Source organism: Eptatretus burgeri, chromosome 11 (genome assembly GCF_056783735.1).
Source record: "Eptatretus burgeri isolate ZD-2024b chromosome 11, Ebu_testis_v1, whole genome shotgun sequence".
Classification (NCBI taxonomy): Eukaryota; Metazoa; Chordata; class Myxini; order Myxiniformes; family Myxinidae; genus Eptatretus; species Eptatretus burgeri.
This window is the reverse complement of record NC_140971.1, coordinates 95372099-95389405: the sequence shown is the minus strand read 5'-3', so window position 1 is coordinate 95389405 and position 17307 is coordinate 95372099. Positions and strand designations below refer to the sequence as shown.

The 17307-nt window shown below is 43.2% G+C and overlaps 1 protein-coding gene across 8 annotated transcripts in view; it reads right to left on the bottom strand.

Annotated features, from left to right (window-relative positions):
* Positions 1-17307, bottom strand: part of EEPD1 (endonuclease/exonuclease/phosphatase family domain containing 1) — a 104868-nt gene that overhangs the window by 35268 nt on the left and 52293 nt on the right. For all 8 annotated transcript variants that reach the window (XR_015049601.1, XM_085847495.1, XM_085847490.1 and 5 more), the window contains exons 3-6: positions 13008-13792; positions 2279-2330; positions 1731-1835; positions 1358-1495 (exon numbers count right to left, since the gene is read on the bottom strand). Coding sequence is in view for 7 of the 8 variants with exons in the window: in XM_085847495.1 (XP_085703621.1) it covers positions 1358-1495; positions 1731-1835; positions 2279-2330; positions 13008-13792 (1080 nt within the window). In the remaining variant the exon portion in view is untranslated. The remainder of the gene's footprint in view (positions 1-1357; positions 1496-1730; positions 1836-2278; positions 2331-13007; positions 13793-17307) is intronic.

Below are 17307 nucleotides of genomic sequence, written 5' to 3'. Positions count from 1 at the left end.
GACGCGTGCCAGCTTGGTTCAGCAAATTTTTGTTGTCAAGGTGTGACAGGGCCTATAGGAAGAGGTTAACCTCTTGGAGTTGTGGGCCTTACCATGTGCCATGACCTCTCTGAGGTGGACCACATAGCAAACCTGGCCTCCACAGCCAGCTACAGATTTGTGCATCCTCTGTCATTCCAAAATTTTCCTTGAAGAATCAGAACTACTCTGTCGACAAGGCTTTTGACCATAGGTCATTTGAACAACACGAGCAGAGTACAGACCTGACGGGCGATCTTGTTCCAAGCATGCAACACGTTCTTCTGACACATTACTTTATTTGGGTGGTGCAAGGGCAACGGACAGCTCTGTATAAACGCAAAAAAAAAAAAAAAAAAAAAAAAAACTAACCCAGGTTACATGCATGAAGCAAAAACATACCTTCTTCTTACGATTCAAAACACCTCACTCACAAAACACGTGGGACCAGGAATACTGTACTGCAAATGGTGGAGACCTGTAATACCCTCTCCGACCTGGAGACGGCACTGCACGGTACACATTTACAAAGAGAATTTCCTTTCCCCCATTCACCACTGGCAATGATTAAAAACATCCCGATACATGAATTGGGGTCACATGCTGATCCTCTGTAGCAAGTCTGGATGTAACTGGCCCAGAACTATAGGAGAAGTAGCATGACAAACACACCCACAAACAAATACACAAACACTCAAACGCCGGTCCGTTAATTGTAGTAAGGATTTCCATATCGGCTGGGGTTACACCATCACATGTCTCTCAGATTCTGTGAAAAATAAGGCCCTCAACATTGTAGAATTCTCTCGCAATGACGCCAAAGCACAAGGTCTGTTGCTCTCACATCGCAGACGGGTCGGTCTGGCTCCCTCTGCTCTTACAGCCCTCAGACCCTCCCGAGCAAATCTAAGCTATACACATAACCCCTTCATAGATAAACTTCTAAAATCTGGGGTGACTGAACACCTCAATCGTTTTGCTCTTCGCTTTGCTGCCCACCGCCTCCACACCCCAACCGATACCTCAAGAGTTACTACAATGGGGAACAGTCCCAGCTGGACCCCAGTGCATCTGGGAAACCAGCATTTAATAAATTTAGCAGAGGGCCATGCTTGGTAACAAAGGAAAATGTGATGGATTGTGGGAGGATTGGCACAGGGAATTTGCATCGAAATTGTAAAACTGAAGTGGTGCCAGGTAAGGTGGTTGCGAACACAGGTGCGAGGGTCACCGTTTTGAGTCCTGTCGTCCTGGATGAATCCGAAAAACGAATGAAATGAAAAATGCAATTAGACAGCACATTTTGAACCGACCTGTTTCAAACCTAAAATCGTCTCACCTGGAAATGATTAATGAGGGCAGCTTGGAGCTGTGCTTTGCCATTAGTTGACCCTTTCGTCGGCAGCTCTTGTGCTTCACCTGGTACGAGCTGTATGCCAGCATGAGTGTTCCACAGGAAGCCGAGCCTTTCTGTACCCTAACACGCAGCAAAGCATGCTCATAAATCAAACACCACACTAATTATGGATGAACACCCAGGACCGTGTTACAAACTGCTTTTCATCGTGCCACCATTATGGACCCTGACACAAACATCCATCGAATTAAAAAAAAAAACAGCGAAATATTTTATTGTACACGTGCACTATAAAAGGTTGTCAGAAAGCCGTGCCTTGTTTTTATCAAACTGCACATCGATTTTGGAAACGTACCCACGGGGTTTGTGATTCTGAAGAAACGAGGCAGCACCACTCACCACGCCCTTCAGGCCAGCTGGCCACAGCTGTGAGTGCCGGTCTGTTTAGTTCAGCGCAGAGCTGCCAAGGGGCATCGTCACAGGAAGGGAAAGTATGACAGAGGGATGGAAATATATCCCAACCTTGGTAACCATCGAGTGCTTAATCAAATCTGGAAATGCTTTTTTTTTTTTTTTTTTAAACTTTGCTACTGGATTGGCACTTTTTAACCTTGATAACCAGTATAGTTACCTTGTGGAAATCACAAATCTGAAAGGTCAACAGACCCTGGAATATGAATGGAAGAACACACACAGCCGAATTCCACGACAGAATGAACCAAACAGAATGGAAACTCAATCCAGGTTAATACTCCATAGTGTGACAAACACAGCAGTAAAATCAACTCACACCATGTTGGAGGGGGGTTGGGGGTTTGCGGGTGAAAAGAATACAGTAATTACAGCCAAGGAACAAATTAATTTGCAGGCAGAGCATGAGAAAAATCACCGATTACTACATACCATCTCAAGGGCCTCCATGTCCATGAGATCCTGAAGAGCTACAAAAGATATTCTGTAAGAGCAACACAGGCACACACAAACAGAGAACAAAAGAAAAAAAAAAAGAAGTGTTAGAGCAAAGCAAGTAGAAAGAATAATCAGTACTAGTCAAGTCATTGCATGACAACTCACCAAGTGTTTCACAAGTTACAGAGATTTTGATTTAAAAAAATAATAATAATAATAATTAATTTTGTAAAATTATCCTGCAAAACATTTCAACCTTGCCAACATTCAATGGAACTCAATCCTTCATCAGAACACACTTGAAGCTGCCAAGGAAGTTACTGAATGGATGCAGGTTGTTACGGATCTCTTTATCCCTTCTCTGACCTACCCAGTGAAACCACACATTCTCAGCCATTGTTCACTCCTGCTCCTGCTGCTGCTGTCGTCCATCTAAATAACCTTTTCAGTCGGTATCATCGTGTTGGCTCGAGTGAGGCAGTCACTTGTTTCGCCTTTTGCAAGCAACTAATGTAAACTAGTGTTAAAGGTTTGCTGAGTGACAATATACAGAGTTTGTTTGTGATGCTATCTCAGATCAACGGCTAGTTGCTAGAGATTTTTGGAGAATTGCTAATGGCATTCTCAACCGCAATTGATCGTAGATGCCTGTCCTCTTAATGGCCCCGGAGTGCTTCCTTCTCCGAATGATAAAGTCAACCTCTTCACTGAGTATTTTGCTGCAAAACTGTACGCTTAATGATCATGGACACCTATTGTCCGCTTGTCGTTCCTGTGTTGACACCAGTTTTTCCACGATCATTATCACACCCAGGAGAGTTGCTAAGATTCTTCAAGGTCTTGACATCTCAAAAGCTACGAGAGCAGATCAAACCCCTGCAATTGCTTTGAAGAGGTGTTCACCTAAGCCTGCTCAAGCCACCATCGTGGTGGACCCAGAGACCAAATCGTGCCTATCACAAGTCCTCGCTGCCTCTTTGGTTCTCGTGAGAATCCAGTATTTGGCGCCATTACTTGGAATTGGCCTTAATTCTCCTGTATACGAGACTGCATGTCACATCATCCCCTGTTTGCGTCTGTCGACAATTTTATCTGTTCCGCATTTGTTTGTGCCATCCTGTCTCCCTCACCACAATGTTCTTTTTGTGAATAAACATTTTAATTATGAGAAGCGTCTTCCTGCCTTTTGCCTCCTGTGCACAAATTGCTACCAATTTTGGATTGGAGCGATCCTTGGAGGTGGGGTAAATAATAGTAATAAAATTACCCCCGTGTGGGGGTGACGGTCATCTCTGTAATGTTTTTTACAATAATAATCGATGAACCGTTGACAGATATCTCCGAAAATGACAGACAAGATAGGTTTTGAAAATGGCGACCTTCACAACTTTCGTGACCTCATGACCTTGACCCTGACCTCGAATCCGAGGAAAAATATGTCGTTGGGTATCACTCATCGACCTCCACCCACATACCAAACTTCATCAAAATCGGAAGTAAAAAGTTTTCTTTGTACCGGGAGGTGTTTTTGACCATCTTCCAGGTTATGTGGCGGCCAAACGGAACGGAAATTCAAAAATCTGTCCTGTTAGATACAAGATAATATTGTTTACTATCATAATCAATAAACAGTTGCCGAATATCTTGTAGAATGGCAGACGAGATAGGTTTTGAAAATGGCGATTTTTATAACTTACGTGACCTCGTGAGCTTGACCCCAGACAAAAGTTATATCGTTGTGCAACACTCATCGACCTCTACCGACATATGAAGTTTCATCAAGATCGGAAAGAAAAATTGACGGACGGACGGACATTTGGTCCGGCTTTATGAGGTCATCTCGGCAGAGATGACCTAAAAATGCAGTAAATGCAAAGAGTGTGGCGCCACCACCACCAAGACACTGCGAGAAACGGCTCTCTCTAGTCGTCCTCATGGCACACCATGACAGGTACTTGGAAGGGACCACCTCAGTCCCCCGGAGGTCTCAACCCCCTCTGGAGTCTGAGTGACAATATGCAGAGTCTGTTTGTGATTCTATCTCAAATCAACGGCGAGTTGCCAGAGATGTTTGGAGAATTGCTAATGGCATTCTCAACCGCAATTGATCGTAGATGCCTGTCCTCTTCAACGGCCCTTAAGTGCTTCCTTCTCCGAATGATAAAATCAAGATTAGAGCCCTGGGTATTAATTGGCATGGGTTACAATGAGAAGAATGGCTGCAGCAGACACTGCTGGAATTGAACGAGCTACTCAGTGGTTACTGAAAAAAAAAATTACATTTCCCCATTGGCACAACTCACCACGCTTTGCTTTGGGGATATGCAGGTGGGCCGGGTTAATAGTGTTCATGGTTGCGATTGTTCATAAAGAATTTATTTTCACTGGTGATGGTTTGCTTTGTAAGATACTGGTGATTTCGCATGTATACAGGCCATGGTATATAAGACCACACCCTTCAGCATGTATTGCAAGTGTAGGTGAAGATGAATGTCAGCTGGGGAAGAAACATTGGGTGTAAGGTTTGTGGGTAGGGAAGTGGTGCGTGTCCGCAGGTGATTAGGCTCTTTGAGAGAGTGAAGACTGCAGCCAATCACCATGCCTCAATCCTGGTAGCCCAGCATGTGACTGGAATGGAGAACCCGTCGGGAAGAGGGTCACATCGGGAAGACCCCTGGCGACCATGGAAAGGCAAAGGAGTGCCATCTGGGTGACCCCCTCGGGAAGGGTATACAGCAAAATAAGCTGTTGTGGTGCTGGAGGGGGGGAGGTGGGAGGTCAAGGGAAAGGCCCAAGGAAATCATTTGTTTGGGAACTTTGTTTTAAGGCAGGCACATACACACCGCCACATCATAGGACCTCCCCACTGCAGAGTTGAGGCCATATCTGCAGGTAATTGTGAGAACTCGGTGAATTAAAAGATAGTTCCAGCATTCACGGAGGTCTTAAACCATTCGGCTCAGATGAAGCCGTCGAGTGCAACACTATTTTTAATGTTACAGGTGAACAGACAGACATGTAAAAAAGTGTTTGAAAGACGAATGTGCATTGAAGTAGATAGTAAACTAGCATAAAATATGCCACGTGTCCACCTCAGCCTTACTCTCTCAGGCAATGATGGAAGTTATAACCATGTGAAGTTATATTAGCAGCCATTATTACAGTAAAATCTCCAGGTGACAGCCACGTTTCAATTAGAGTAAATCGATATCGATGGCCGAAATTGAATCACAAAGGGCAAGTAGAGACTTGGCTCAACCCATGACGACGACGAAACAATGGCTTCATATTTGATGGATTTCAGGATTCTCAACTACCACATTGCTGTCGTCTCCTCTTCTCTTCTCTTCTCTGCGTTCTTGATAGTGTCTGCTCGAATTCTTTCACGCGGTCAGTGCAGTAACTGCGGTCATGCTGATCTTACAGCGTTTGAGGTTCGCTTTGAGCGAGTCTTTGTCTCGTTTTTTGGGTGTGCCAATTGATAGTTTTCCTTCTGGGAGCTCGCCATAGAACAAAGCTTTTGGCAGATGATGATCCTCCATTCTCACTCGGTGCCCAGCTCAGCACAGTTGAGTTTGAATCAGGAAGGTTTTGGTTCTGTCCAAACAGCATCGGCACAAGACTTCTGTGTTCGGGACATTGTCTTGCCAGGGAATGTTCAAAATTCTCCACAGGCATCTCACATGGAAGCTGTCCAAGTTTTGCACATTGCGACGATCGAGCATCCAGGTCTCAGAGCCATATAGCAAGGTGGACAAAATGACTGAACGATCGACGCTGATCTTTGTGGTGAGTGACACAATGTGGGTGGACCACAGGCATTGGACAAGTCGGACAAATGCAGCACTCGGTTTGCTGATGCGTGATGTAATTTTGGCATCGATGGTACCATCGTTGCTGAAGACGCTTCCCAAGTAGCAGACCTTCTCCCAACGGCTGGTCTTTGATTGGGACCTGGGATTCCGCGTTTTGTGAATCCGGTTTCGGCTGGAACAATACTTCAGTCTTTATGAAGCTGACAATCGAGCTGTATCGGTCGGCAGATCGTATGAAGGTGTCCGTCAGGCATTGCACATCCTCCTCCATATTGGCGACAAGCGGGCAATCGTCAGCAAACAACAGCGCTTTGATGGGCATCAGTCAGACTTTGGTCTTAGCTTCAAGACGGCCGAGGTTAAAAACGCTGCCATCAGTATGGAAGTGGATGTTGACTTCCTCGAGACCAGAGTCCTTTCATATACATCGGTGATCATTGCGGCACGTCACAATGCTGAAGAGAGTTGGTGCTGGGATGCAACCTTGTCAAGTGCCATTTGTGATGTTGAAAGGCTCAGATTCACCGCCATTGCCTACGACTCTCGCTTTCATACAGTCTTGAAACGATCGAATGATGTTACCCAGCTTCTCTGGGCAACCATTGCGTCACAGTAATTTCCACAGGCCAAGGCAGCTGACCGAGTCAAATGCTTTCGTCAGATCAACAAGAATGATGTCCATGTCCTTGTGTTGGTTGCGGCACTTTTCCTGCATTTGTCACACTGCAAAAACCATGTCAGCTCTTCTACAGTTTGTTCTAAAGCCACATTGCCGGGTGAATTTCCTCTGCAAGCCCGGATAGCTGACTGATGATAACGTGAGCAAAAATTTTCCCGGCTGTGGACAACAGCGGGATTCCTCAGTGGATGTTGTCGTCCGATCGGTCGCCTTTCTTTTTGTACAACTGAAATCATGTGGGACTGACTCCTCGGATTTCAGTGAACAGTTTATGTAGTCGCAAAAGCCAATGGGGGGGAGGGGGGAACACCATGCTTGTATACTTCTGGTGGAATGCCGTCAGCACCAGACGCCTCACCCGCAGTGTTGAGTAAACACATATTAAAACAAGAACCACTCAGATGTAAAAAAGATGAGGAATCCATTTAATTGTAGGGTTTGCAAGGAACTCAGTGCTTTGTTTCATGATTATTCCCATTACTAATCAAAATGTCACATGTTCGCACAATAACCAGCAGGATGCGTTATCTACCTGCACCTCCCCGTCTTGGTTGCACATGCTCTAAACGGCATATATACAAATCCTCCCAACATTGTTTGTGCGTGCTCTATCCTCCTACGTGCTGAGCGTCAAGCGAGGAAGCAGCACGCACCATTATTAAAGTGTGATTGTCAGACTCTCAATTTGGGTTCAATAACCACAAACACGAGCTGAAGCGTGTGTGTGTGTGTGTGTGTGTGTGTGTGTGTGTGTGTGTGTGTGTGTGTGTGTGTGTGTGTGTGTGTGTGTGTGTGTGTGTGTGTGTGTGTGTGATGTTGAAACTCACTGGTCAAATTCACACATGGACACAATCAACATACACTATCATTGTAAATGGATGCATAGATGGACAAGGAACATCGGTTATTCAAGGAAAGATGTAGGGATGGTTTCAAATGATAATGTATTGTGACCATCCCAACGTCATTTTACATATATATATATATTTTTTAATTACTTGTTATTATACAGATGTGGAGGAAAAAAAAAATGCTATGCAAGCCATGGCAGATAGAAGAAAGTTCCTGCAATCTACCACGTGCCGTCACGTCTATGATAATTATCGTATTTATACAATTACTGGCAGTTTAACCCTGGGTGGAGTTTGATTTGCAATGACTGACCTTTCATTTGGCAAATAGTGCACAAAGGTTTGAAAGGTCTAATGGCCCGAAAGGTCTGAAGGTCACATTGAATGGTCTCGACATGTCACGATGCAAGAATATGTAAGTAATAGACAGACTAACAGTCCAATACTACATCATATAAAATTGATAGAAGTAGTGTGCGTCTTGGCATCAATATATGGCAAGATTAGCGAGATGCAGCGGGCATGACACGAGATGAGGGCATGGGTATGAGATGTGGTGGGCTGTGTCCACGAGGCTTCACACACGTTCACAGTGCGAGTTACTCACCAAAATGTGGATGAGTGCACAGTACAGTACAGTACAGTACAGTACAGTAGCTTAACTACGCACTCCAAATTGAATAAGAGCGAAAGAGTTGAAAGGGTCTCAATGTCAGAAAATGGTCTAAAGGTCTGAAGTGTCAAAAGGGTCTTAAAAGGTCAAAAAGGGGCAAAGGGGTCTAAAACGTTTTAATGGGTCGATAGGGGAGGAGGGGATGGGTCTAAAGGTCTGAACGGGTTTAAGTGTTCTGATATGCATGGTGTTCAATAATACGTAATTAATAGACGTACTCACATTGGTCCATCGAGGCTTCACTGCCCATGTATTTTGGTTGATATATTTATATATAGATAGATACATATATGTATACTAATAAATTTGTGTGCGTGTATGTGCGTGTGCGTGCGTGTGCGTTATCTCCATATGCGGGTGGCTATCATTTTGTTGGGGTATGACTGTGCCGCTGATGCTATGCCCCTATACCAGTACACCGGTACTCATTTTGCCGACCTCGGAAACATGACAGGCAGGGTCAACCTCACATTTACGTCCGTAGGATGTCGAGTAAATAAGATACAAGCACAACTGATGCAACGCAAGGCCGAGGATTCAGACTTTGGCATGCTCGCGAGGCTGTACCATCGAAACGAAACGTCCAAGAAGATGAAGAAAATAGTGTCATATTTGTACACGTCACATTTTAAAATAACACTTATTGCTACAAGACATGTCTTCCAGTCTCCTTTAAGAAGCAAAATAAAACGGCTATTTTGAGTTCGTCAACTTTGTAGTTGAGTGATGCTGTCCAAAGGTTTATTGAATGTTGTTGGCTGTGAAATTGTCCACAGGTGTGTGGTAGGTACTTTATAGGTTCATAAGTTTGCATGTTGGTCGAATTTTTTTGAGCATTTGTGTTGTAATAAACCAATGGAGTGTCCGTGCCATCCCTACATCGGAAGTCCAGCTGGTCTGAAACCTAAGACCATTAAAACTTTCTTCTTCTTCTGCCCTTTACAAGTGGTGAGGTCCAAATGGTACCAATGTTTCGCCATGCCTTGACCACGATACTCCTCCACTTCCCTCTGTCTTCAGACAACTCTCTCCACTCTCCAACCACCCCCACCTTATTGATATCCTTCCTCACACAATCATATACATTGAAAAGAAATAAACCCACAATAAACTCTAAGTACAACAGATAGCAGGAAATAAAAAAAAAACTTAAAAAAAAACTATGATGAGGCCAACAACAGAAGAAATCAAAATCAACAGTTGGAGAACAACTTGAAAAAAAGTTATACCGAGAGCTCGGGAAACAAACAAAAGGTAAGAACTCTCCATAAAAAAAGATGACCGAGAAATATTCTGGAAAGGTACATTTGAAGACGAAAACAAACACAACAAGGAAGCAGATTGGATACGACGCTTGGAAAAGAAAAAAACAACAGCTGCAGGAAATGCACCCAATGACAATGGATGAAAAGAAAATGAGAAAACGTCTCGCAAAAACGCCGAACTTCAAATTCCCAGGCCCGGATGAAATTCCAAACTTCTGGTGAAAGCAACTACACATTTCTCTCCACCCTCACGATGCTCGAGCATTAAATGACCTCATTCAAGGGGAACAGCCAATGGATGAATGGTTCACAGAAGGCAGCACTCTTTTAATCCCGAAATCTGAAGAAACCCATCTACCCAACAAATTTCGACCAATATCATGCCGAACAACAACATACAAACTTTTCACAGGTATAATCACCGATGCAATTTACGACCACCTCGCCCAACAAGGAGCTTTAGAGGCAGAGCAGAAAGGATGCAAAAGAGGATGCTATGGACCAATGGACCATTCATTGTTGAACAAAACCAAATTCGAAAACTACAAGCTCTGCCAAACCAACTTATCCACAGCCTGGATAGATTACAAACAAGCCTTTGATTATGTCCCACATCCATGGATTATAAAATGCATGCGAGTGTACAAAATCTACCCCCAGATAGTCACACTGATTGAGAAAGCAATGACGCTCTGGAACACAACTCTGATACTACCTGACCTGGAAGGAAAGATTGAAATCACATGAGTAAAGATGCGGCGTGGTATCTTACAAGGTTTTCCACCCCCCTCACATTTTGCCTGGCTCTGGACTCACTGAGTAACCTCATCAATGAACAAGGGCACGGATACAGTCTGACATGCAACAAAAAATGTCCAAAGAAACAAGAATGGTGACACATCTACTGTACATGGATGATATAAAACTTCACCCCAAATGATAAGAAATAGGCAGATCAACTGAAACTAGTAAAGCAGTACTCTGAGGACATTTGGATGGACTTTGGGCCTGACAAATGTGCCAAATGCATTTGTACAAGGGAAAACAAAATGCAGACAACATCTCAAGTCGATCAAAGTACAACAATACAAGAACTAGAAAATGAAGCATCTCGGTTGTACTTACAGAGACGAGGAGGAGGTGGTTTGATGGAACTTAACCAACCACACAGGACAACGTGTGTAGGACTAGCGGAGTATGTGAAAAAAAACTCAGACTACCGGATGAGATTTATCTATGAGCAATAAAACAACAGACCAGAAAAGGGATCATTAATCCATTTAGCACCAAACTTACAAAACAGGTGCAAATTATGGACACTACACAGGAAAACAAAACAGAAACAAACACAGCCGCAATGATCGCAAAGAAGGAAAAAAAAAAAAAAAAAGGAAAGCTACAACAAGAAATATCAGCAGATATACTCTGACAAATGCAAGAATGACAAAAGAGCAGGAAGATTAAAAAAAAAAATTTCATATCTTGACAGGCAGGATATGGATCGACAAGGCTCTTTGGAATGGCTAAGAAAAGGTCAAATTAGTTGGGACGAAGAACGAGTCAACATTAATGCCAAAGACCAAGGGCACTACATTAATGCTTTAAAGAAAATAGCGGGATTGTGCCAATCGGACAAATGCAGGTTTTGTGGGGAAGAAACAGAAAGTACCGGTCACCTCCCTTCGGGATGTAAAAAAAAAAACTGAAAAAAAGAAAACTCATGTCAGAACAGCTGTACACAAAAACACATGACAGCGTCTGTCGAGTTATCCACTGGCACATCTGTAAACATTTCAACATCCCAGTCCCACAACAATCATGAAAAAACAAATGAACAAATAAAAGTGCTCATGCATGACAAGATGATCCCGTCAAATGTGCACATTGCAAACAAAGCATTGCGTCCGGACATAGTGCTCATCCACAAAAAGGAAAAGTCAGCATTTTTGATCGAGGTTTCATTTCCCAATGACTTTGGACTAAATGCTACAGAAATCAGGAAAATGACCAAATACTAGGACCTGAAAAATGAGGTCAAGAGGATTTGGAAATTGAAGAAAGCTGAAATCATACCAGTGATAGTTGGAGCTACATGAATGATAAAGAAAACCCTTCCAGGGTAATTATAAATCATTCTGGGGAATATCACTACAAATGAGCTACAAGTGGAGGCAGTCAGAGGTTCAGTGAAGATTTTAAAAAGAGTCCTTGGACTGAGGCTATGAGAACGAAACTTCACAGTTTAGTTCATGAATCATGATCGTTTACCAAAAAAATAGGACATGGAGATTGAGTTCTGGGAGAACTCCCTCCCACCTACTGAAACCCACAAATGGAAATAACAACCAAAAGAAAATAAAAATTGACAAAAGGAAGTGGAGTGTATCATTTAAAAAAATAAACTCGAATGAGCTAAGATCCTCGTCCTCTTAATGACGTCATAAAAAACGAATATGACGTCATTGTGATGTATCAGGTTTGCAATAAATTATCTGTGCTAATGCCCGGCTTGATTCCCGCAAACAAAATTCAAACAGCTTGCCTAGTTTCGGAGATAATGGTATAGGCGATTTCCATTAGCGGCGGTATTATGACGTCAACTTTTTTTTCTAGGAAGAATTTCCAAAATCGGAGATGGTTACTGTCTGCGCGTGGGCTTTCTGCATATGCATGGCAAGTTTCACGAAGATCTGATGTAAACTCTGGGTTGTGAAACAAAAAGTCAAAAAATAGGAATGACGTCATAAAAATTGATACGACGTCATAGTGATGTATCATATGTGCGGTAATTCATCTGTGATAATGCCCTGTTCAATTCCCGCAAACAGAATTCAAAAAGCTTGCCCAGTTTCGGAGATAAATTTTTTGGCGATTTCCATTAGCGGAGATATTTTGACGTCATAACTTTTTTTTCTTGGAGGAATTTTCAAAATCGGAGATCGTTACTGTCTGCGCGGGGTATTTTTACATATGTACGCCAAGTTTCAGGAAGTTTCGATGAAAACTGTAGGCTGTGAAACAAAAAAGTCCACAAGAACAACAACGTGAGTAAGACTTAGAGATCCTCCACGAGGATCTAAAAACAAAAAATCACTAAAAAAAAAAAAGGGGAGAGCAATGCAGAGAATAGTAAAAAAGAAAAATGAGGTATGGAAGACAAAGGAGCAAAGAGAATGGAGGAAAAGCATTCATACATGACAAGGTTGTGAGGTAGTAAGATTAAAGAAATCCCAATATTTCACCGAAATAATAATAATAATCATGATATCATTACCCCTAAGAAATAAGAGTATAGTGGAATTATATGCAGGATGTAATAGCAAAATGGAAAACAGCTATCAAAATGCAGTTGCTTGATTGAACTTGAATGAAAAGAAACATGTACAACTTTTGATGTAAATTATACCTTCATAAAACAATGTGGCCCATGCTGTACGTACCCATTTTCCAATATACTCATGCATAGAATTTCTCGCACCCCAGGGTTCGAGACCTTCGATTGAGAGCATCGCTGCACGTTCCAGCTGGCTACACGCACCACTGTTCGCCCATTGTAAAATCCGTTAAATGGTCGGGTGACCGGGCGCACCGAAAACAGGCCTCCGGGCCTGGCCATCATGGCAAGGCTTGGTTGAGATGCATTGGCCCAATTCACAGCTGGTGATGACCATGACAAGAGCTTTTCGGGCACAGGAAAAGCGGGCCTTGTGCCAGATGAAGATACAGAGCGGGTGGTGTGCGTATGGCATTGCCAGGTTACGAGTCCACAGTCTGGTTCATGTATCCTGGTGTAAGGAAACACTTCGCTTGTGCTGTTGCTCCCAACACTGCCATCTTCCTTGGCCTGGAGACGAGGAATAGAGCTGCATGCTCTTGTCACCGCTACAGTGGCCTGACCAACACATTGAAGACTTCGTGACGTTGGGCTGCTTGTGGCGTGGTGAAACAGACCAACGCCACAACCACGAGCTCCACAAAACGAAGCAGGCCTCATGAGTCCAGCAAACACCTGCGGCCGAATTCGTTCAAGGAGTGCTGCACTCATTCCACAGACACAACCAAGGTCATCAACACTCTTGAAACCACCACACCTGACTCGATGTCGCACTATATTGGTGGAAACGCGTTCATCGATGCCGTCCATGCCCAGCAACTCTGTTTGAGATGCGGTGTTGATGTTGATGCGTGGATGGGAAAGACATTCTGCACAAGTACCTCGGGTAGGCTGCACATGACACAAACAAAACAATGTTCTTCATCAGCATATGTCCACAAATAAAGTCCAAAAGTCCATTGCCATTTTCAGAACATTTTGGAAATCAAGGTGTACAGCATTTCAATCAAACACATGACGATGCGAAGAGTTTCTCCGAATTGATCAACAGCTTAAAAAAATGTAAAACAATACCAGGGTGATTTTTTGTTTTTAAACATATCGTCCTCAGAGGCCACACCTTCAATAAAACAGAACAAGGAGCTGATACTCCAGGTCCCCCACCATTTGGGTGGTATATTATACAGATCGATTCCATTCTGGTTACTTGAGAATAGGTCTGTGCAATATGAAAGCTGAATCTTCAACCGTTTTGGAAATATCGGGTACACAAGCAAAGTTAACGAGATGGTTGCCATGGCAACAGAATTCAGCCAATCACCGCCATGATCTAATCAGGTTGAGATAATGTCAGGAGGAATAGAAATATCTGCAATATGAAGGTTAAATGTTAAAAGTTTTTTTTAAATATCACGGACACAAAAGTACACGGACAAGTGATCGGTCGGTCAGTCGGACAGAGCTCATTTCAATGTCCCTCATCTCCGACCTTGGCGGAGGGGCAGGGGACAAAAAGGAACCATGTGTACATCCGAGTTCATCCGACTCTACCCACAATTTCAAAGACATCTTTGGAGATGTCATGTTCACAATCTCTATGTCCACCCTACAAGTTTTCCCGTCAGTGTAAAACGACCAAGGCGATAATTAAAATAATTTTGAGCCGATAGGCATCACAAGCCTTGTGAAGAAAGGCTTCAGCAATCAAGGCAGCGGTCTGTTGTTTATACATGACCCGAGTGAATATGCGGCATTCTCTCAAGCAGGGCTTTTACCATGGAGGGTACACACAGGTCGTTGCTATCATTTCTGACTTTTTTCTTAAACGACTCAAACCAAAGCGCATAAAACCCACGTCATTATTGGATTCGCTAAATATCCCTTATTGTCGGGTTTTCCGTGTGTGTGTGTGTGTGTGTGTGTGTGTGTGTGTGTGTGTGTGTGTGTGTGTGTGTGTGTGTGTGTGTGTCTGCAACGCAAGGCTCCACAGCACAAACTAGCAAACCGATTTCGATGAAACTTGGCAACCAGGTGCCATATGGGCTGGGAGTGTGCGCGTTTGAGTTTCGTTGCTAAGTAACCACGCGTTGCTATGCAGCGGCCGAAAAACCGCGTTCACTATTTTCAATACTTGTCCTGCAGTTTTGAATGTGGAGAAACGAGACTTCGGAATTAAACACTTCGAGATCTTTAGAAAATTTTGCTCGAGCAGATTTTTGATTTTGGTTTTATTTTTCAAATGGTAGTCCTTCAAAAATAGGGTGTCTATTTACCGTCATTTTTTATGAGGAGTGCCAGTTGGCAAAATACGCAATAGGAAAAATCTTGCCAGGCAGAGGAACAATTGTATGTGAACCAATACGTCTTGGCAATGAATCTTCGTCGGTGGATCGGTCAGAATGAAAAGCATCGTCTCCAGCGCTTCGATCCTAGCGGATCCCTCGTCGCCTACCGGCTTGTAAAGGTCTTTGTTGAGGACTGATGGGAATCTCACGATATTGTGAAATAAAACATTCCTCATTATTTACTTTTAACGATGTGTACATATAAATCAGAAAGAAGATAATTGATTTCAGGTTGTTTATTGGCACAATTAGCCTGCTCATGGTTCTGGTACTTGAGAGTTGAAATGCCATGGGGTTTCCGCATATCTCGCGGGATTGCGAGTTGGACAGGCGACTGTGGCGGGTTTCTGTGAAGTCGGTAATCACGTGATAGGCATTAGGTACTCCGCTATTTACTTTTCTGAGTGGGGAAGGGGGAGGAGGGAAGGACAGAGTTGGGGTTGTGAATGGGAGGGAGAGTAAAGATGGGACAGATTTGGAAGGGGGAAGCTGAGGCTTTGGGAAAGTGGGGGAGGGGGGTTGAGGAGTTGTCGCAGGAGGTGTGTCGAGGGGGGGTTTTCGGCTTGATGCCTTAGGGCTGGGAGGAGGCATCCAGCCCTCAATCCATCCCATCGCTTCATTGATGGCAGTTGGACACCATAACCCATTCTGAAATTTGCAGCCAATAAACAAATTTTCAACCCCTGTGTTAAAGTTGCATGCAGAGAAACCGTCCCATGTAGAGGGAGGGGTGGTTCGCACCTCCCTTGATATATCTGACATCTGTATGTGATAGGCTGAATGCCAGATGCAAGACATTGGGATGACAATGTAATCTCTAATCTCTGGGAACATAAAACAAATTAATAATGTTGTTTTATGGTAAATAAGTGTGTGTATTACTGCAATGAATGCTGGGTTGTTCGCAGTAAACAAAATGTTTCTGGAATACATATAAAAAAAATTGCAAATATTGATAGTCAATAAACTGTATTACTGTGCTGTAACATAGCATAGAAGTTGTGTTGTTCAACTATCATCAACGAAGTGCCGCTTTCAATGCGAGTATCTATGGAAAAGGGAAACAGAGCAAACATGATGGTGTACTTGAAGCATGTTGAGTTTTGAGGTCAGATTGGGAGAGTTGATGAGTCGGATTTCTTTAGATTCAACTCTGTCGAGTCGGTAGGTATGCAGAGCTCGAACTGTGAGAGCAGTACTCGATACAAGGACGAATCAATCCTTAATTTAATCGGAGCAACTGTTCAGATAAGAAGAATCTTTGACATCTGAACCGGACTCGTAGTTTCTTCGCGGCAGACTTAGCTATTTGTACAACTAGTGAGCCCGTTGGTCCGACGGACCAATTTTTCATTGGTCTTCACAGCCTTGTTGCATACCCACCTGCTGCAATGCTTCAGCATTAGCTTGCCTTTTTACTAAGCCCACACTAAGCCCAGATGTGTTTGGGGGCCAGTGCAGGTATTATAAGTTCGTTATTATTATTATTATTATTATTATTATCACCATCACCATATGTCTTGTAATTATAATGCCGTGTCGTGGTAGAACGACGTATTAAGCTGTTTTATATACCTTAACATGGTGTGTCCGTTTAAAACATTGGAATTCTAACGGATTTTTTGTAGTGTAGTCAAGTCTTAAAGGGTCTCGTGTCTACAGCCTTAGGGGTCTTTGGGTCTTTTGGGTCTGTGGGAACTTCAGGTTATTTAGGTGTCTAAAGGGTCTTCAAAGTTTGAAGGGGTCTCAGAAATCTAAAGGGTCAAAAGGTACATTTCAATCGTGTGTAATCAAGACAAAAGTATTCCTCGCACACAGACACACGCGCGCACACGCACACACACTTCATCCATTTATGGTAAGAAAAGAAATGGTTTCCAAAGTACATATGATGTGACTAATAACATTGGGTATGTTTTTACTGCACCGAGTGGTAAAATTGTAGAGCCTTCAACAGAGATGGGAAAATTGAGCAGAGTTGTATGAAGGGAAATGGGAAGGAATTTTGAGTTTTAGAAGAATACACTTAACTTCATTACATTTGCCACACAGAAAAATCCT